At 34.7% G+C, this 23,138-nt stretch overlaps 1 protein-coding gene and 1 non-coding gene across 4 annotated transcripts in view; one reads left to right on the top strand and one right to left on the bottom strand.

The window, feature by feature from the left end:
- LOC106669688 (disintegrin and metalloproteinase domain-containing protein 10) overlaps nt 1-23,138 on the bottom strand; it is a 479,736-nt gene that overhangs the window by 25,679 nt on the left and 430,919 nt on the right. For all 3 annotated transcript variants that reach the window (XM_024224684.1, XM_014399328.2, XM_024224683.1), the window contains 2 exons: nt 20,362-20,934; nt 9,124-9,264 (listed from right to left, as the gene is read on the bottom strand). In XM_024224684.1, the coding sequence (XP_024080452.1) occupies nt 9,124-9,264; nt 20,362-20,934 (714 nt within the window). The remainder of the gene's footprint in view (nt 1-9,123; nt 9,265-20,361; nt 20,935-23,138) is intronic.
- Nucleotides 12,267-12,339, top strand: Trnas-acu. Its single transcript has one exon. It is a non-coding gene; the product is annotated as a tRNA-Ser (tRNA).

Genomic DNA, 23,138 nt, shown 5'->3' with positions numbered 1-23,138 from the left:
TTTTTTTTCCCTCTGTACTAATATTGAGATATGTTTAAATTAGTTCTTTTTTACTTCAGATCAGGTATATAGGCAGGAAGCCTGAAGCCAGTCTTTAATTTCTTTGTAAATTCTGTATATATTTTGTAAATAAAAATAAATTTCAATTTCAATTTCAATTTCGTTGGTATTCCACAGGGTTGTAAGTGCAGAGTTGACATATGGCTCGCCTTTTCCCAAACCTTTTTTTTTTTAAATCCAAAGTTATATAATTTTTGTAATAAACTTCATACCCTATGTTTTCTACATGCCAGATTGGTTCTTCGTTGTAACTGGTTGAGGTTTATGTACCATACGACTTCATGGACTCAAATAAATCTCTTCCCTTTAATTTGGATTTCCTTTATTGTTTTTACTAGTCATTAACGTAGTCATGGTTTCATTTATTTTTATGCTATGTAGAGGATCATAAAGGGCTGATTTACACTCTAGCGGTTTCCAACAATACCCAAGCTAAGGTCCTTACAAGCCAACTCTGATGATTAACAATCAACTGATTAAAATGATGGGCAAAGCTGAGACAGAAATATGCCAACATAAACGAGATAAACCAGAGATATCGGCAAATATTCTAAGTGAATGTGAGGCACCAGTTTGTATATGGTAGTCATTCGGTAACACCAAGAGAATTTCGAGAAGAGGTACCGAGGAAAATGCTTAATTTTCAGGAAAAGTGCACATTCGATCATAGACCATATTGGTCACAGTGGACTTACTGATCCCTCCCCCATATTAAGTAAGTTTTTAAAGAAATATAATTAATCTTTTGAACAAATAATCGAGTTCCTTTGAACATGCGCGCTGAGGATGGCAAATTTTAAAACTGACACAGTCCATCGACTCTGCGGTAAATCAAGCGTAATTTGAAAATTATTCTGATTTGTTAGAAATGAGCCAGTTTTTAGATATAACAGCCAAACTGTACTAACATTACTTCTGAAGTAATACGTGATAAAACTTGCCGTAGCGTGAAATACCGGTGTAGTGGATTACACCTGCCAGGCATGATCAATTTCCCACCAGTGATATTGGATATAAAATATTGCCTCACAGTAGAATTTGATACGAATAATAACAATTTATATCGGTTTACTAACGTAAAAACGTTATAAGCTTTGTTCGATTCGAACTTCCAACTGTGATTTACGGAAAAAATGAACTCCCCATTCCACATCGATTTGTGCATGATCAATTCATTGTTTTATGCTGCGAACAATGCCCGAATGTTCATGTTGTTAATTAAATCACGCAAAACCCATCTAAGTTAATTACAATACATTCTCGATGCCGGAAATCGGCTACATGGTTGTTAACGAACACGCCTGGAAAAAATAAAATGATTTCTTCTTTTGTTTGTGGGGTCATACCTAAGTTATTCTGAGAATTTTAAAACAATCTGTATTGTCTTTCTATTAATATATCGGCATAACATATAAAGAAAAGAACATTGTTTTAAAAACATAATATAAATAAAGAAATATTGACAAACATGATTAAAAAAACCTCAAACTTGCAAATGTACAAAAGTTCATAAATAATTTAGTAATAATAAGTAACAATATATGAAGAATCTTTGCTGGAAAGATTGGCAGAACCGCTGGGACAAAATGACCGACAAACTAAAAGAACTAAAACAGTCGGTCAAACCGTGGGCCATGTGTAGTATGAGCAAAACAGAGAGAATAATATTGACCCGACTGCGAATAGGCCACACTAGACTGACGCATGGNGTAACATATATTTTCAGATCGGTAGGTAAATTTAAAACTGCCTTAAATAACAGTTTTTACACAGATAAATTTAGAATTTCATGTAATTAGAAAGTTATGATTGATTCATTAGCATTATGGAAATTCTAGAAATTAATAAGTTCAGATATTTATTATAAAAACAAACTTAAAAAAAGTGCCTAGCTAAGTAAGAATTGACATACATCGTCAACTTACCAACTTTTAAAGTAAGAGACTTTTAAAACCCAATTTCAACTGTTAAAAAAGCAAAGAAATTTCCGAACCCTCGGGCCCTTTGCAGGCCCAGTTGACCGAAGGGAGCCGGCACTAAAAGTAAGAAAATCGTACTCCGGAGGTTTGTCCACTCAATAAACCTGCCGGTTCTTCACGGATGTCCACATGCACGGCACATAACAAGATAAATAGTTGAAGGGGCGTCTTTTCTCCAGGGGGAGCGATCCTCCTCTGAAAGGGGAACCATTTTATCAAGTGGCCCTCCTGTTTTTATATAAAAGAGGGGAACGATTACCAAAATGTACACCCCTACGGATATATTTTATAACAGGAAAATTACAAACTTAAAACTAATTAGTAAAAAATAATACGAGTGATTAGCAATAGTGTAATGTAAGAAAGGCCTAATGTTAACATGGATTTGTATCTTGGCATGTATATTCAGTATACATACAAATTGAAAACGAAAACTCTGGTTCTAGTTTCTGGTATGTGTATTTTTTATTTAAGTTAAGTTTCAACGTCCTTTTTAATTTCCTTATTTTATATTTAATTAATTAAACCTTTTCCAGCTGTTTAGTTAAAAATTTATAATTTTTATTAATTATTTTATTTAACTCTTGTGTACATACACATTATGTTTTGCTAATAAATACTGATATACAGCACACTCAAAAAGTGTGATTAACATGGCATTTGAGGGTGGGTCCTGCCCTATGGCAGTCTACACAATAATTCATTGGAGTATAATAATTTGAGATAAATAAATATCTCATTAATAAATAAATTAACCTACGTTTTTGTTTTTATCTATAATCATATAACGTCAGGCGCACGTTTACACTAGCACTTATTTACATTAACACATATTTACAATCTGTAGTCCGTATAATGGTTTCTTTTTAGCCGTCTTTGTTGGCGGGGTGGAGGCATATTCCCTGGAATTTGTGCAATTGCCGGATTCGGGTGGGAGTCAGCTTTGGCAAGCAGCATCGGGTATCTCTTCTTTAGTTCGTCTTCTACCGATGTCAACGATATTTCATGGTGGAGCTGTTCATTCCTTACGAACCAGGGCGCGTTTGTTATTAACCGTAATACAGGGTTCTGCAGCGTTTGAATCCTTTTTATTTACGAGGCGGATGCAGAACACCAAATGGGCGAGCCATAAAACCAAATTGGTTTTATTAGGCTTATATAAAGGAGTCGCTTAAGTGGAATTTGAACAGAATTGCTAGAGAGAATTGGTTTGATATTGCGAATACGCAAGCGAATTCTCGTTACACATGAGGATATGTTGTTATTCCGGGTGAGATGCGAGTCCAAGTGCAGCCCTAAGTGTTTATATGAGTCCGCTTGAGGTACATTAGTTCCACCGAGTACTATATGTGAGGGCCTTGAGGTCTTCTTATAAGTGAAGTTAATGAGTTTGGACTTAGTTGAATTCAGCTTAACTTTCCACTTGGATGCCCAATCATCAATTTTTTGGCAGTAATTCTGCATCTTCGTTTCTGCATCACTGAGCGTGATACTTTGGGACTGCTTTGTCATCGGCAAATGGGCTTTTCGATGTTGCTATCTGCTGGAAAGTCATGCTCGTACAGAATGTAAAGGAGGGGTCCCAGAACACATCCTTGAGAAACACCCGCTGAGATGTTGTGTACTTCAGAGTTCGCTCCTTTATAGCTGACAAAAAATTTTCTGTCGGTCACATAAGACTTCACCAGCCAGTAGTATGTATCGGGTAGTAACTTTTTAATCTTATATAGCAGGCCCTCATGCCACATGCGATCGAAGGCCTTTTCAGTATCTATAAATAAACCTAGACAATACTTTTTTTCCACATAAGTTAAAAATTTATAATGTGAAAGATTTTCAGTCTTGATGGCATTGTATGGCCTATTCTTAACCTACCCAATGAAAAACTCGTTTTAGTTTCTGGAATGTGCACTGTTTAATTCAGTGAAGGTTCAACTACGTTTATGTCGTTTTTATAATCTAGTTTTACATTTCGAACCTGGGTCACTGAGAAAATTTTTGCTGTTCCGTCCCATCGGGGGTCAAAACATGGGTTACTGAGCAAACCTGATCTCTGTTATTGAGCATTTAAATTGGCGGTGGTTACTTGCACAAGTAAGAATTTTCCACGTTCATGACCTCCATAAGTGAGAAGTGACTGCAACCATTAGACCAACGATTAACACAGAATTTTAAGCTTCTGTATCGAAAAGAAATCAAATTTCCAGAAATCACCATACTTGGTGAAACGAGAGTTGCGTACAATCCTCACCATCAACCTGCACTTCCCAAAGATAAATCTCACAATCAAGAACTATTTGGTCTGCGAAGTGGTTACTACAGCTTGATAATTTCCGATCATTTTGTCCAATCACTGAAGGTGATGGAATGACTTGACAGACAAGGCAAATCAGTATGATCGAAAAAACTCTCACAATTAAGTGATTTGTTCTTGACGTTTTGAGTGTGATGAAAACATAGGTTGGTAGTTTCCGCCTATTTTGGTTCAAGCACTAATGATGACGAAATAATGGCACATCGATAAGGTAGGTATCGGGATGATCGGACAAACTGTAGATCTAGTTTCTGACATGTATACTTTTCAATTCAGTGAAGGTTCAACTATGTTTACGTCTTTTTTATAATCTAGTTTTACATTACAGTCGAACCTGTATTAGTGAGAATCTGAATAAGTGACAGTCCTCGGTTACTGAGAAAATTTTTGCTGCTTCGTCCCTTCAGGGGCTCAAAACATGGGTTACTGAGAAAACCTGACTTCTGTTATTGAGAATTTAAATTGGCGTGGTTATCTGTACAATTGACAATTTTCCACATTCATGGCCTCTATAAGTCGGAAGTGACTGCAGCCATAGATCAAGGAGTAATACTAAATCTTCTGTATAGAAAAGAAATCATTCCTCCATCTAGCAGTCCTCTCAGCTTCCCGATATCACCATACTTCGTGCAATGACAGTTCAGAGCTTGTCATGATTTCAAATCATCGAGGATTGCCAACAATTTTGGAACATGTGGGTTCATCACTTCTCGTATAAATACGGAGGATAGTAAGGAGGAAGGTTGGTTAGTAACAAGTGAAGATTGGAACAATGTGCTCTCCCATTGCCCATCTTCTTCGGATGTAAATGAAATACCTTCATTCAAGGACTGTTGACAACTCTTTTGCCAACAATGCCGTAATCGAAGCAGTGATGAAGGAATTTTGGAACGATGCGGAAGTACGTACAGACTTGCTGAAGGTGAAGATAGTGACGAGGAAACCGAGGAAACGAATACACCCACCTTCAAAAGAGATGAAATTTTTTGGGAATTGCTGGCTATTGAGAAAAAAAATCCAAACATATATTTCTACAGTTGAGAAGAAAATTACCGATTTTTTAATGTAAAGATTCAGATTAATTTCACACTAAAAATAAAATACTTTCTCGGCAAAAATTAATATATTTCAATTTTATGTGAATTTTAAACTATCACCTGGGAAAGAGAGAATTTTCTTCAGGGTAACCTGGCATAGTGAAAAAAAAGTATCCATGCGATTCTCACTAAGCCAGGTTCGACAGTCTGTCATATTTAAGTAATTAGACCTATTTTTTTAATTTTTGTTATAAGATAGAAAAGCATTTCGAAACGAAATTTTTCCAGTCTTGAGAGCATCGTATAGCTAATTCTTAGCCTGCCTAATGAAGTCCTGAAGCTTTAGTTTTTAAAATTTGAATTTTTTAATAGTCAATTCAAATTTTTCGTTACCTTTCTGTTTTACCATTTTTTTCTATAAGGTAAGAGTTTTAAAATGATATAACTGTTTTAAGGTCATTTTCTGATCTTGATCAGTTTCTCTCAACTGACAGGATATGCAGAGGCTGTCAGGATAATAGGGGCTTGTCAATTTATAATTTAAAGGCTTCCGTTCGGCCATTCTTCGGCGAAAGTTTTCTTATTCCGGTAAATTAAAAGTGCGATCACGTGCAGCAACGAAAGCCCCGCAGGTAATTTCCGAGATTTCCCGCTCTCGGGAATATTCATGGTTTTTCAAAAAAATCCACCAGGGCTCCAAGGCGAGACGTGACGTCGGTCCGGTTAATTTGCATGTACATCTGTACCAGGCCTTGAGAAACTCATCGGCCCCCATCAATCAACTGGGCCTAATCGAAAGAAAAAGAACAACGGGAGGAAATTCAAATTGCAAAAAGGTCCAGGGGCTGAGGTAGGAATTTGGGCAGAATGGTAATGTGGTATTTTGCCAGATGGACGGCCGTTTTCGTAATCCAAACCCCAGCCAAACCCAATTCCCACAATACATCGTGATGATTGATTAACGCTCATTTGCTTTCTTTATTAAAAAAATATACATATATTGACAAAAGTTTTGTTATCAAAATTTAGAACCGACTATCTAATATGTTACGGAGTATATACACCGGGATATTGATTGCCGTCAAGATTTAATCTACTCCTGCACTATCCAGCAAACATCTTGTCAGCTTTGACGCTGATAAACAGCCGCACTCAATCTCATGAGACGGGTTAAAAGGTAAAAAAAAAGAAAATAGACAAAGAGATGACCAAAAAAGAAAACATCTCATTAAGACCACCTAAGCATAAACTATAATTGATTCGAAACTTGCACAGTATTTATATTGCATTATTATTTCAGTTTTTAAATAAAATTTTTTTATCGCGCCGACGTTTCGATCTTTATTGAGATCATCTTCAGGGCCTGGGATTTATAAACATTGTTTAAACTAAAAAGAAAATATACAATGCTAGAAAATTTTAGATTCAGAAAAAAATGAATTTATACAATGCTAGAAAATTTTAGATTCAGAGAAAAAAATAATGAATTTATAAAATGCGAGAAAATTTTAGATTCAGAAAAAAATGAATTTATGCAATGCTAGAAAATTTTAGATTCAGAAAAAAAATAATAATGAATTTGTACAATGCTAAAAAATTTTAGATTCAGAAAAAAACTGAATTTATAAAATGCTAGAAAATTTTAGATTCAGAAAAAAATGAATTTATACAATGCTAGAAAATTTTAGATTCAGAAAAAAAAATAATGAATTTGTACAATGCTAAAAAATTTTAGATTCAGAAAAAAATAATAATGAATTTGTACAATGCTAAAAAATTTTAGATTCAGAAAAAAAATGAATTTATAAAATGCTAGAACATTTTAGATTCAGAAAAAAATGAATTTATTCAATACTAGAAAATTTTAGATTAAGAAAAAAGTGAATTTATACAATGTTAAATGCTTTTTTTTAGCATTGTAAAATTCATTATTTTTTCTGAATCTAAAATTATCTAGGATTGTATAAATTCATTCTTTTGTTTTAATCTAAAATTTTCTATTAATGTATAATTTCATTTTTTTCTAATCCATCATTTGCTAGCATTGTATAAATTCATTTTTTTAATCTAAAATTATCTAGCATTGTATAAATTCATTTTTTTCTGAATCTAAAATTTTCTAGCATTGTATAAATTCATTCTTTTGTTTTAATCTAAAATTTTCTAGCAATGTATAATTTCATTTTTTTCTAATCTATAATTTTCTAGCATTGTATAAATTCATTTTTTTAATCGAAAATTATCTAGCATTGTATAAATTCATTTTTTTGTTTTAATCTAAAATTTTCTAGCAATGTATAATTTCATTATTTTCTAATCTATAATTTTCTAGCATTGTATAAATTCATTTTTTTAATCTAAAATTATCTAGCATTGTATTGGGTTGTCCGGAAAATAATGCAGGATTTTGGTATTAAACAAAAAAAAAGAAACTAGTTACTTTAAAGCAATGTTCTTTAATCAAAATAATTTCCCATACTCTCAATACATTTCTCCCAACGTGTTGGTAACTTATTAATTCCGTCTGAGTAGAATTCAGAATTTTTAGAATTGATAAAGTCAATAAATGCATTTTCCANTTCTAGCAATGTATAATTTCATTTTTTCTAATCTATAATTTTCTAGCATTGTATAAATTTATTTTTTTAATCGAAAATTATCTAGCATTGTATAAATTCATTTTTTTGTTTTAATCTAAAATTTTCTAGCAATGTATAATTTCATTTTTTTCTAATCTATAATTTTCTAGCATTGTATAAATTCATTTTTTTAATCTAAAATTATCTAGCATTGTATAAATTCATTTTTTTCTGAATCTAAAATTTTTTAGCATTGTACAAATTCATTATTATTTTTTTTCTGAATCTAAAATTTTCTAGCATTGCATAAATTCATTTTTTTCTGAATCTAAAATTTGCATACATTGTATAAATTTATTCTTTTTTTTCTAATCTAAAATTTTCTAGCATTGTATAAATTCATTTTTTTCTGAATCTAAAATTTTCTAGCATTGTATAAATGCATTTTTTTCTGAATCTAAAATTTTCTAGCATTGTATAAATTCATTTGTTTTAATCTAAAATTTTCTAGCATTGTGTAAATTCATTTTTTTTAGTTTAAACAATGTTTATAAATCCTAGGTGCTGAAGATGGTCTCAATAAAGTTCGAAACGTCGGCACGAAAGAAAATGTTTTACTAAAACCTACGTGACACCAGACCGCACTTCACGATTTCCAAATTATCATTGGCTAACAGTCATTAAACACAACACACTTTTGATAAATGTAATTAAGACTTTTTTACCAATCAATCCTTCAGATCAATTGGAATTCCTCAAGGAAGAAAGAAAGGGAAAAGTCAGGTCAAATGAAAATATCGCTTTGTAAGTTTTTTGCATTTAATCAGGACAAAATACGAGAGGCCCAATTTCATCGGTTTAAAAACAAAGTAGGCAATTAAAAAAAAATAAATTGTACGGATCGACGTTCTTTAAAACGAGAGCTGGTAAAAAGAAATTTCGAACCTTTTCTAAGTCTTCAATTTGTCCTTTATACACAATATAACTGTTACACGAATCAAAGACAAACGGTTTTTATAGGATTCTTACGGTTTTTAATCAATGGATTACTAACTGGAGAAGAATCAATGCAAATAAAACCTTCAGTGGGCCGACAGAACGTAGTTGCTGATGATATAAACTCATGAAAAATGTTATAAATTGATTCAAGTTACCTGAGAACAATTCCAGAAATTTTTCCACGCCGTAATTGGAAGGGAACCTGTAGCTTGGGTCGTTGAGCGATTCGGTCGTGTGCACTTTAATCCTCTTGATCATGAAGCTGATGTTGTCCGATTTACCGTCTTGGTTGAAATCTAAAAGAAATTGACACATTACGACCTTTTTTACTTAAAAAAATAGGTTAATGAAAAAAAAAATTAAAAAATGATAACATTTAGGATAATGTAGTTAGGTCGTTTCCGGTCATCGCGATGCTGCTTAACCTTTGGTACATTAGTCGAATAATATATAGCAATCTGAAATGTTGTTTTACAAATTTTATAATCTATTTCTTTCTGTCACGGTCTCTATGCCGTTCTCTGGGCAGATTCAATGGAAATCAGGGGCTGAAACGCTTACGTTTCAGTTAGGGCGAAATTGAAAAGATCCCAGCCCGGGGGGAAGAAGATGCCCGGCATTGTGGAAAGCAAGACGTGGAACATGCTCAGAGGTGTAAGTCCCAATTTGTATTCTCTCCTGGGAACAAGTGCGCCCTAACAGGGCGGTCACAGGAAGTTGAAATTGTTGTCGACTTTTCGTTGCATTAAACATGACCCCGGTGAAGAGGGGGGCAGGAGATAAAGTTAGCCTCTGATTCCCTCTTCGGTTTCGTTTGCAATATACGGCTGAATATATTAGCCCAAATAATGATGAATGAGGACCATCGTCTGACTTTCTTTGTGCGGTTCCGACCTCCGCTCGTAATTAATTTCAGAATTATTACGTTGATTTAATAATTTACATTTCTTGTGTTTGCTGTCGGAAAAGCCGTGCTTTTCTTATAACCAACCATATGTTGCTATTGGCTCTTACCGACAAAGAGATAGAGAGAGAAAGAGAGAGAGAGAAAGGGAGAGGGAAAGGGAGATAGAGAGAGAAAGGGGGGAGAGAGAGAGAGAGAGAGAGAGAGAGANAAAGGAAAAAAGTCCAAAAGAAAAAAAATGATAGCAAAATCATTAGATATAAAAAAAAGATATGAAAGTACTGGACAATGTGATAAAAAATAAAAAGAGAAGTGGGGAGAGTACGAAAGGGAGTGGGATAAAGAGTGTGTGTGAGAGAGAGAGAGAGAGGGAGAGGGAGGGAGAGAGAGAGGGAGAGGGAGGGAGAGAGGGAGAGAGAGAGAGAGAGAGAGAGAGTGTGAGTAAGAGGGAGAGTAGGCAGAGAAAGTAATAAATGGAAACAACTTACACAAAGACGTAGGTTCAAATGCTTACATTTTTCATAGTTGTTCATTAAAGTTTTAACTTTAAATTTAAAAACCCAATTAATAATGGATATTTTCAAATGTTTTCTTGCTACTTTCTGACTTACAATCTCCACTCATTAGTTTACGGTGCCGTTTATTAGGGGGCGTCGTGTCGAGAAATCGCCAGATGCGTGCCCCTCCCCGGGGTGGCGCTCGTATTTTCCAGAAAATAATGCGCCAAGTTGGCCTTTAAAATTGTAATATAATTCCCCAGCCCCCGGGTGAAAATATCGCTTAAGGGGGTAAAGTCGGTCACGAAGTCTCCTTGAGTAACACGAGTGTCAAGTGACCGAAGAAGAGAGAGAGAGAAAAAAAAGGGTGGGAAAAGTAGGGTAGGGCGTGACTTGTGTTAAAATCGTCCCGGTTTTGAAACTTGCGAAGCGGTTCTGGGGGTTAATTAAGTCGGTGTTTCTCATACTTTTCAAACTGGGACCGACTGCAATCCCAGGTAGTCTTAAAAGCCTGAAATGATGTTGTTACCCTTGTCCTACTTGCCTACGCAAAAGGTGAAATTTAACCACTGTAATTTCACCGTTATGTGCTTACAACCACCACAAAAGCACGTTTATTTTAGACTCAAAACATTACAAAATGAACATAGACTAAAAATAATATTTAGAAAGCCTGTACTTAAGCTGCATACTATTTATAACACGAAATAAGATACATTTTAAACTAGAAATATAATAAAAATATTTATATAATTAAAAGAATAAAACTTTTTAAAAGTTTTAAATATCATTGTCTTATTTAAATAGAGGCAATGAATAAGAATAATCTTTCTTTCTGCACTAAAGTTAGTACTGTTCTTTGTCCTTTTCATAAAAATAATCATGTTTTAGGCTTAGCATAAATTTGCATATTTGAATCCACCCTCGGACTACTTGTCTACGGTGACTTCTCATTTAAGGTTTTATTTTAATTTTAGCTTATCTGGGGACTTTTATTTTGTTTACAGTCTTCAACAAAATTGCAATCACTTTTTTGACTTTTTTGCAGGTTTTTATTTTGTAAATTCAAAACTATCAAAGGATATTGATTGATGTTTGCGGCTTATCAAACCATAATCTTTAGATTTTTTGTCGATTCGTTAATTAACAACGTCAAATAAATATACACAAAAAAATTAAGTAAACACACACACCCATTCCGAACAAAATGGATTCAAATACGTCGCACTACTTCAAAATAACTACAGGCAAAATAAATACACACACAACATCCCTACTAGCATTAAATTAACTGAAACACATTCAAACTTCGTAAAAAATGATAAAAAACAATTCTCTATTTTTCGTGGTCCGCTTGACCAATTAATATCATTCAATTAATTAAGGTTTTTAGTTGAGATAAAAAATAGAATTGAGATAATAGTGAATTTAATGAATTAAAATGAAGTACACTTCACCAAAGCTCTCCGTGGCCATTTCATTTTTGGCCAAGAATCAAAATAGATTACACGACATTTGAAAAATGGCAAAAAGGAGGGAAAATTCAAAAAGATGGGGTTGAGATGAGAAGTTAGTGCCCGAGGGTATCGAAGTCACGATAGCTCAAGTAGTAGAGTAGCGGCGTATCAAGCCGAAGGTCCTGGGTTCGAATCCCGCTCGTGACACTGACTTTTTTATCTCAACTAAAAACCTTAATTGAGTGATATCAATTGGTCAAGCGGACGACGAAAAATAGTGAATGAATTAAAATGAAGTATACTTCATAAAAGCTCTCCGTGGCCATTTCATTTGTCGTCGAGAATCCAATCCGATTAAACGACATTTGAAAAATGGCAAAAAGGAGGGAAAATTCAAAAGGTGCGGTTGAGATGGGAAGTTAGTGTCCGAGTGGATCGAGGTCACGATAGCTCAAGTGGTAGAGTAGCGGCGTACTAAGCCGAAGGTCGTGGGTTCGAATCCCGTTCGTGACACTGACTTTTCATCTCAACTAAAAACCTTAATTAATTGAATGATAAAAAACAATGTTACCCCAACCATCTTATTCCCATTTTCTATGTTATCTCACTCTTTTTATTTTCTAACTAAACACCATCCTAAGAGATGTCAGTATTGGAGTGTACTTGAATATTTTCTTTGCTCTCTTTCTCTCTCTCTCTCTCTCTCTCTCTCTCTCTTTCTTTCTCTCTGTCTATTAGACCATAATGTACTGATAACTATACTGAGAGACAATACAAATTTCAAACTAAATTATAAATTGGATAAGATCATATCTTGATAGTACACTACAAAGAGTAAAAACAACAAATAATCAATATTCTGATTGGAAATCCATCAACAGAGGCATACCAGGGTCAACACTATCAGCATACTCTTTGAACTATAAATTAATCACATATCTAATATACTAAAATAGTGCAAACATGGCCTCTAAGCTGATGATTGAATGTATATATAGATTCAAATGTCATCAACCTTAATGGAACAACACATAGAAACAAATAGATTAACTAAATTCAGTTGTGAATAATCTTCAAACTTGGTTTACAGAACATGGTCTATGTTTAAATTAAAAAAATGTATATATCTAATTTTAGGGCATAAACAGCTACTAAATATTTTCAAACTAGATCAAACAATTCCGATTAAAATAGGAAATGATGACCTTATGAGACAAATGCTGTTTGACTAGGAATGTGGAATCTAACTTGTCCTGGAATACGCAAGTAAATTAAATTATTAAAAAAATGCGTACTCTATATATAGATGCAACAAGTTGCTGTATTATAAGTCTCTTAAAAAAAGAGGATATATTTTTTCATTAATGATTATTTGGAGATCATGAGATGTGGTGTCGTGTGACGTAGGTTTTAGAAAAATATTTTCTTTATCGTTCGAACGTTTCGAACTTTATTGATGTCATCTTCAGGGCTCAAAGCGCCACTCTCAACACGACACAGAAGTAGGAACACGGAAAACAAACACTTTGAGATCTGAAGATGATCTCAATAAAGATCGAAACGTTGGCACGATAAAGAAAATGTTTTTCTGAAACATACGTCACACCAGACCGCATCTCACGATCTTCAAATAATCATTAACTAACGGTTACTAAACACCACACATTTTTCAGTAATTATGCCTCATATACTTTACAGCAATATAGTTATGAGAGACTTGAGTTATAAATTACCAAAAATCTTGAAAGGTGTATTAATATGTGCATGAGATTTATACAAAATTTAAACTATGATGATAAAATTTATGACAAATATAACACATTAGGCATCTGTAAATTGAAAGATGTACAGAAAAAAAAAACAACCGAAAAATCATTCAAAAATAAATTAAAATAAATAATAATTTAAAAATATGTATAACCATTTCCTATACCTGCCTATCTACATATAAGTTTTATATGAAGTGTACATATAAATTTTACATTACATTTACAAAAATGTTTGTTTAATATCTGTTATTTTTGTGTTTGTTTTGAATTTAATTTTTTTGTATCTACCAAATACTCCTTGATATATACATTCACTAATTCACTTGTTAAATAGTTATTATATAATTATATATTATTCATATTTTTTAAATTGTAGTTATTGTAATTTGAAATCTTGCATTGTACTAACACAATAAAGTTAGGCCACATATAATGTATATTACACACTACATGTTAAATTTAATAAAACTGAATTAAAGGTACAAATATGTATGTTTCATAATCGTTTTGTTTTTTGTTGTGTATTTATTTATTTTTGCAAAACCGAACTCGTTGATTGTAAGAATGATCAATATGACCTACATCTGCGAGTATTATAAATAAAACATTTCATTTCAATCTAATTCTCCTTTCCCCTCTGTCACTTGTTTTCTTTTCTTATTGTACGTCATCTATCTCTAACCCCTTTCCAATTTTTCTTCTTTGTCTCTCTCTCATCTATTTCTAGTGTTTTGTTTCGTACGGACGATTTTTCGTATCTCCAGGGGTTTCTCATTTGATTCTCACTCTGTCTTTTCTGTATGTTTTCTATGTTTCTCTCTGTGTAACTTGCTCTTTATCATTCTTTCTCTCTCTCTCTTCCATTTACTGTCTTTCCTTGTGTTCACTGTGTTTCTTTCTCCCTCACTATTTTATTTCTTTTTTCTTTCCACTTTCACTAATTCTGGCTGTAATGTGTCTTTTTTTCTTTTTCCTATAATCCTGCCTCTCTCTCTCTCTCTCTTTCTCTCTCTCTACTTATTATTTCTCTCTCTTTATTCCTCTTTCTGTTTCTCCTTCCTCTCTTTCTCCCACACTCTCTATCTCCATTTATCTATCTATCTCATTCTTTTTCTGGTACTCTCTTTTTCTTTGTCTCACAATCACTATGTCTCTCTCTCTCCCTCCCTCTATCTCCCTATCTCTCTATTTATCTATCTTTATATATAATAAAGATCTCATTCTTTTTCTGACACTCTCTTTTTTCTTTGTCTCACAATCACTATCTCTCTCTCTCCCTCTCTCTCTCCCTTTCTTTCCCTGTCTCACTTGTTTTATTTTCTAACAAAAATCCTCAAATTGTATGCCATCTATTTCTGTAGGTTTTCCAATTTTTCTTCTCTTTCTCTCACAGTCACTATGTCTCTACCGCCCTCTTTCACTCACTCTTTTTCTCCCTCCCCCCCTTTTCTCTCTCTCATTTGTTTTATTTTCTAACATTTTTTTAAAACAATTTTCCTCTAATTGTATCTATTGTAAGAAAAATGTATATATTGTAAAAAGTCCTCTATTGTATGTTGTCTGTTTCTGTAGGTTCCCAATTTTTCTTCTCTTTCTCTCACAGTCACTATGTCCCTCCCACCCTCTCTCACTCACACTCTCTCTCTCTCTCCTTTTCTCACTTTCTATCTCTCACTTGTTTTCCTTTGTAACAAACATTTTTTAATTGTATATTCAAAAAATTTTGTTGTTATTCGTTTCTTTTCAAAAGTCGTGTTTTTTGCGTATGTTGTTAATGAGGAATTTGAGATTGTAGATTGGAGTTGGATCATAATTATAAAATTAAAGTTGAGTTGTTTATTTGTTACTTAATGTAATTGTACGATTTGTTCAGTTTCGTGTTTGATCGTTTGTTGATTTGATTTCTGTCAGTCGTTTCTGGTTATTCAATGACGCTGAACGTTGAACGCTTTTAACAGGACAGTCATAAACCACGTTTAAAGGTTTTTTTATTCCTTTATCGGAATTGTCACTTCGTTTTAATGCAATTTCTCGAGCGACTAATTCGAATAATCCTGACAACCTTTTAGACAAATTGCATTAGAATCAGTTGTAAAACCGTAAAGGGTGAGAGTTATTTAACTCGGGGTAGAATCTATTGGCTCCCGGGGAAATATAATCAGTGTTTTAACAGTAAATGGGGCCCGGGGCTTAGCCGCTTCCTGATAAAAGAAGACGCGCCTGATGGGATTTTAAGCCGGAGCATTAAACCGAGCCGTTAATGTAATTCCGGGCGTCCTCCTATCAAAGGGATTCACTTACCCCCCGGGGCTCATGGCGGGCTGCAATCTCCGTCAAATTGTCCGAGTCGCACTCGGGAAATATTTGCAGAAGAACGATTATTTCAGGCCTGTTTTGATTTTCCCGGAGAATCCCTCCCCCCAGGAATAATCGGCCCGGAACAATCATCAACTCCCAAGGACATCGAACTCGGCGATATTAACAAGAAATAATTCCGAAGAAATCAAACTCTCCATTATTCAAATCGATCGCACATTTTCGTGAAAATATCCAAAATCCTACTAAGGATGGACACTGCATTACCTAACATAAAACGTACATTTGAGGTTTCTTAAAATTGGTGACATTCCAAATAATTAATTAATATTTTTATGTAAGTTTTTTGGTTGAAATGAAAAAGTTCGTGTCACGAGCGGGATTCGAACCCACGACCGCTGCTCTACCACTTGAGCTATCAGGACAAGTGGCTGATGTGGTAGAGCAAGGTCGTGGGTTCGAATCCCGCTCCTGGCACTAATTTTTTCATTTCAACCAAAAATCATACATAAAACGATTAATTAATTGAATGAAGTAATTAACACATAATATTGAACAGTCATACCTTAACATTCGCGGGTGTTTAGTTCCAGAAAACTGCCGTGAATGTTAAATCCGTGAACGTTGAGTATATTTTCCTATACAATTAATTAAGGTTTTTAGTTGAGATGAAAACCTTAATTAATTGTAAAGTATCAATTGGCCAAGCGGACCACGAAAATAGTGAATTTAATATTTTCCTATGTTATAAGGAGGGTTACGTTCCATGAAGCCAAAAATTGAGATACAATTTAGAACTAAAAAAAAGTTTATATAAAATAAACGTAATAGAAAACATGTTTGAACGTTTTAATTGTTTTCATTGTTTGTATTTTTTGATATGCAAGGAAAGTTCGCTGTTTCGCCGAATAATTAATTTACTTAAGTATTCCACATAAAGATTGAAGCGACCTCGACATCCTTTTAAAATTAAAACTTCCATTTAAAGATCGGTCGAAATCCATTGTTTTTTAAATAAATTAATACCTCAAAGTTAAAATTTCCTGAGCTGTTTTGTAGAAAAGCTTTGGCCTGCATAAAAATGTAACATGTCCAAAATTTTAATTCTTTCAGCAACGGTCAGGACGGCTTTTTTGCCGTTTTGGTGGAGGAGGCATTTTGCGACACCAACTTCGACGAGAGAATAAAACAAACTGAGAAGAAAGAAGGAAAAGTGTGTTGAAAGCAGGCAAAAGTTTTCTGAGAATCAATTTGATCCTCCAATCCATTTTTTTAACGAATTATTTTCGATACGAAAATAAAATTGTTTACGCATCTGGTTTTTTCCCGCGAATAAATCGGACTGTTAAGGGATTACTGTACTTACAATTAACTTTCATATTTTTTACAATTAATCTTGGATCTTTTTGGGTTTTAAAGGTATTCAGAGAGATGAGAGATGTCGGTAGGATGGGTTAAAATTGACTATTTGATTTGCAGAACCAGGATACAATTTTGTCACCTAGGAAAGGAGTATTATCGTCATTGTGGGTGCTTTTATCGGATACATAAGTGTTTTGTGATTGTGATGTTTGAATTTGTTTATTGTAATACTTGGCAGGACCTGAAAGTTCGCGAGCTTTATGGTTTGATATATTTTACCTTTTTCTATGAGACCTGTAAGTGCCAAACATCATCAGTTTTTGTTTCTTAAGTTGCATATTAGTACCATGTTTTTGAGGTAGATGAGAGGGCAGGTTTGTCGGAGGAAGGTGAAAGTCATATTTATTGATTTTTCCTTTTTCAGTTTAATTCCTTTTATGAGCCATTATTCAATTCAATTGAGACGTAGATGTTAGTTTCAGGGAAAATTGATGAACTGATGCTGGGTGTTGGTCTGATAGTCGGTGACTCATGCGAGCCGGTATTGGGCTACTTATTGGGTTCGAAGGAGGGTCTGTTCAACTACTCACACGTGTTTGCGTCATCTTCAGTGAGAATTTGACGGTATGAGGGAAGGGAGAAACCCAGTAATGAATAGTGTCAGGATGTGTAGGGATGTCTGATGTGTATATATGAAATGTCGACGTGTGCCACTGCTATGTTATCTATATCAGTACTTTTTCCTAGTCCAAACATAAAGCAGAATAAACATATTTTATGTACCGAGATTAAATGATTCTTAAGCTGCGAGCTGTGTTGTCAGACACAGATCGAAGTAGTCACGTTGAGAATTGCCACGGAACTGTACTACCCTACATGGAAAAAGTAACAGATGACGTCTACATCGCGATGACACTGTTGTATGTTGTATGCCGTGGATACGGTCGAGTGTAATTTACTAGGAATCAATGTAGACATGTACGGTTTAGGAAGTGTCGGTCTAGGATTTCCAATAAAAATGGTAAATGTTGATAATAAGTGGAAATATGATGTACAACAGGGCTTAAAATTTTAGATGCCATATATTCGTTTGGGAAAAGAAAAAAGTATTGTCTGGTAGCGTTTTTAGACATGATCTAGGCGGTTGACTCTCTCTCTCTCTCTCTCTCTCTCTCTCTCTCTCTCTCTCGCTAATTCTATTTCTTCTAAATTTATCTCTCTGGTCTTTACATTTCAATAGTTTTTTTATTGAAACACAATCTCTCACATTCTCTCTCTCACTTCTCTCAATCTTTGTTAGTTTGTCTGTCTGTCTGAATCTCTCTCTCTCTCTCTCCCGCCCTCTCTCACTCTCTCTCTATCTCATTCTTTTTCTTCTACATTTATCTCTCTGATCTTTACATATCAATGGTTTTTTATTGTAACACAATCTCACTGTTTCTCTCTCTCACTCCGCTCAATCTTTGTTAGTTTGTCTGTCTGTCTGGATCTCTCTCTCTCTTTCTCCCTCCCTCTCTCCATCTTTCTTATACACGAAATATTTTGATTTGAGACTTAACATGATGTTCTCTATTTTTTGGACTGTCTACCTCTCATTCACTTTGTCTATATCTTCCTCTCTCTCACAAGTCTGCAGAACTATTTAGGGCAATGCACTAGGCCACAAAAGGGACGCCCAGTGGAAGATCTCTGATATAAGAATATAATTTAAAAAAAATCTCAGACTACTCTAATTTTAAAAAATAATACTCAAAGAAAAATTTAAAAAACAGCCAAGATTACAACCCAAAACCGCAAATGTAGCCAAGAGTAGATCACATTTTTGTAATTTTACGGTTATGTAATCCATATAAGGTACTAATGCATAAACAGCAATTCGTTAAAAAATGTAACTCCAATTAATTTTTTTTTTTATTCTAAGGTTTTTGGTTGAGATGAACAGTTAGTGTCACGAGCGGGATTCGAATTCGGCTAGCCGATGATTGTGGGTTCGAATCAAGCTGACCCTAATTTTTGATCTTAACCAAAAACCTTAGATTAAAAAAATAATTACTTGGAATACTTAACATGGTTAATTATGACCACTAAGCAAATATGAAAAATATAACATTAATGTATACACTTTCCCCTCTGGAAGCACGAAGAGCGTGCCAGAATATCAACATCAGCTAATTTTTTTCTTTATCTTTGAATTCTTCCATATGCTATGGGTATAATAAAGTAAATAACAATTAATTAAGGTTTTTAATTGAGATAAAAAAGTCAATGGCACGAGCGGGATTCGAACCCACGATCTTCGGCTAGATACGCCGCTGCTCTACCACTTGAGCTATCGTGACCTCGACCACTCGGACACTAACTTCCCATCTCAACCCCGCCTTTTGAATTTTCCCTCCTTTTTACCATTTTTCAAATGTCGTGTAATCGGAGTGGATTCTCGACGACAAATGAATTCTGAATGGATTCTTAGTGGAGCTAGGTCACGATAGCTCAAGTGGTAGAGCAGCGACGTATCTAGCCGAAGATCGTGGGTTCGAATCCTGCTGGTGCCATTGACTTTTTTTCTCAACTAAAAACCTTAATTAATTGTAATATATTAATTGATCAAGCGGACCACGAAATTAGTGAATTTAAAGTAAATAACATTATTTAAAATTGTTTCCTTGAATTGCTGTTGCTGGAATACGGCTATTTTTAAAATCCTTGAATAAATGAAACAAGGGGAATTTGTAAAATTAATAAGTTATACTGTCGTATATTTTGCATTTACGCTTTATGATAAATGACCGCTGGTGCTCACTTATTGATTTTATGAGAGTGAAGCGTCAGAAATATTAAATTTTTATGCTTTATTCTGTTCGATTTTATAGTTTGCCATCTAACTTTTAACGGCCTTTGAATTACATATGTTGTTTTATGCGCAAAAGGAAGTGGTTTTCCATGAGAACCTTTATAACTTTGTTACAATTATAAAGTTTAGCGAAAGCTAAGAAAGTATAAAAGTAAAATATTACAAGGGAGTACGGTTATGTCAGAGAAATACTTTTTGTTTTGGGTCCTAAATGAAAAAATACAATGTATGGTTTACCTGTTGTTTTGTAGATAGAATTGACCCTCTGGACGTGGCGTGTCATCACTTCGATGCATGCTTCTTCAGTGCCGTATTTTTGGAAGAAGAGGTGGTCAGCTTGGAGGTAGAGCATGCAGGTTGTCTTTTTAGGGTCGACCGCCGCCCTTTTGTGCACATGGGCCCTGAAGTCATCGTCAAAAAGGAGGTTGTCCTCGTGCCCGGTCCCGAGGAGCACTTTCGGCTGCGGTTTTCCCTCGGGCTGTCGGGTCCTCTTCACGATGATGTCAGTCCTGTTGGCTCTCCTGATCTCGTAAGCCTCGCTGTCGAAGTAGAAGACGCCGCCCGTCTGCGGCCCTTCGTCGGCACTCCGCCGCATCCTCTGGGCCAAAGCGGCCGAGGCGCATGTGCTCGATTTCGGCTGGACGACGTCGCGGTGACGGTACACGACGCTTTTGTACCCGGGACCGCTCTGACCCGGTTCCAAATACCTACTCACAGGTTCCACGTAGTAGGTTTCAGATGCCGTGTGTATGGAACCGTCGAAAATACCGTCATCCGTCAGGACCCCCTTCACCTCAGCTCTATCGTCATCTGAAACATACCGAACAGCAACGTTAATTTGAGATTTCTTACAAATGAACCTTCCAAAATTCATAAAAAATTATAAAAGTCGGGTTGAGTATGTTCTTCAACTGCTTTGAAAGATAGTTCTTACTCACAGTTTATTGTTTTCAATGCTCCGGATTTCGAGCATTAAACGCTCATCACAAGTTAATTCATTTACGTTTATTCGTCTAATTGACCATATTAATTATTTAAATTAATTATTCTTTTGATGTAAAGTCTTGGTTGAGGTGAAAAATTTAGTGTAACGAGTTGGATTCGAACCCACGACCTATGGCTCAACACGCCCCTGCACTAACCACTTAAGCAATCGTGAGCAGCGGCGTGTTGAGCCGAAAGTCGTAGGTTCGAATCCAGCTCGCGACACTAACTTTTCCATCTAAACCAAGACCTTACATAAAAATAATGATTAATTGAAAAACTCATCATAAGGTTGAACCTAAATTCTAAACAATTGTTAATACCGAATGTACGTATCAACCACTAATTTCTTACCAATATTCAGTATTAACAAGTTTTAAAAATTGATAGAACAGTTAAAGAACATAAATATACCTAACATCTATGTTTCTAGTGTTATTTGATGTTACTAATTTATTTATAAATAACCTCGTAAAAGAATGTACTAAACAAAACTTATGGACTTACTAATGATAATGATAAAAATGATGTTATAGACTTCTTAAATATAAGGCTATTATCTAATTTTTGTAAATGCAATAAATTTTATGAAATGAAAGGGTTACCAATGGAGTCTCTATTATCCCCACTTCATGCCGAAACATTAACGGATCACTTTGAAATTTTGTTTTATTTAAATCAAATAAAAAATTATTAAATTCACTAATTTCGTGGTCCGATTGACCAATTAATATATTAAATTAATTAAGGTTTTTAGTTGAGATAAAAAAGTCAATGGCACGAGCGGGATTCGAACCCACGATCTTTGGCTTGATATGTTGCTGCTCTACCACTTGAGCTATCGTGACCTCGATCCACTCGGACACCAACTTCCCATCTCAACCGCAGGAGGGAAAATTCAAAAGGTGCGGTTGGTGTCCGAGTGGATCGAGGTAGGGAACGCTAGAAGATCTAACAGGATTCATTCGTCCAATTAATTAATTCTTAACATCTTAGTATAACTTTTACATTGGAAATAAATAAAGATGTTTACTCTTTTTAGACTTAAAACTACATAATAAATAACCTAATTGAAATATATAGAAAATCCCAAACTACAGACACCATGATACCAACAGATTCTTCTCACCCATGGACCCAAAAAGCTGCTTGATTCATTGGGCTCATAGATCATATGTTCTAACTCCCATTAACACCTGCTAATTATACAAAAGAATTACAAATGGCCTTTGGCTAAAAACAACGAATATCGTGAATTATTTATCTGCAGACAGGGCGGCCAAAGAAGCAACCAGAGGACCTCACGAAGCTTCTCAACCAATACGCCCAGCGGATCTCAGGTTATTAATGTCAAATACGATAAAAGAGAATGGAAAAACCGCTGGGCTTGGAAAAATAGGAATAACCCTGCCAAACTGTGGCAGGTTAAGAAAGGACGTCGGTCCCTGGTTCACGGGAAATTGGTCAAAACGGGAAAAGGTCATACTGACAAGACTATGCATAGGTCACACAAGATTTACGCACGGGCACCTTCTAGCAGGAAAGCGACCGCATTTCGCAATTCTCGACTAAACCGAGGCTTCAATTTGGATAAATCGAAAAAAAGGTCATCGCAACATCCCTAATGACGAAGCAGTATTACCGGGGAGTCTTTCTACACGTATCCAAGGCGTCCGATCCTGTCTGGCAGCAGCATCTCTACCTTTTTCACTCTTTATTTGATTCTATTTATTTATTATTAATTTTTACTTTTTTCAGATGTGTGTTAAACATTGTTCCGTAACTCTTATTCGAACGATAAGTCGAGATGAAAAATGAAACACACGTGATTGCCGTGAGTCGTGACACGGACGTTTCACATTACCCTTCCTCACTAAATACGTAGATGATATATTGACAGCAGTTCCCACAGATCAAATTCAAATTACATTAGATATATTTAATAGCTTTCACCCACGCCCCATATATTTAATTTACACATGAAATCGAAAAAAACAAAAACATTATGCAAGGATAGAGTAACAGTCGAG

This window comes from Cimex lectularius, unplaced genomic scaffold (assembly GCF_000648675.2).
Source record: "Cimex lectularius strain Harlan isolate CLEC.00 unplaced genomic scaffold, Clec_2.1 scaffold8, whole genome shotgun sequence".
Classification (NCBI taxonomy): Eukaryota; Metazoa; Arthropoda; class Insecta; order Hemiptera; family Cimicidae; genus Cimex; species Cimex lectularius.
The sequence above is the reverse complement of the archived record's forward strand: the minus strand, read 5'-3'. Positions and strand labels throughout refer to the sequence as shown.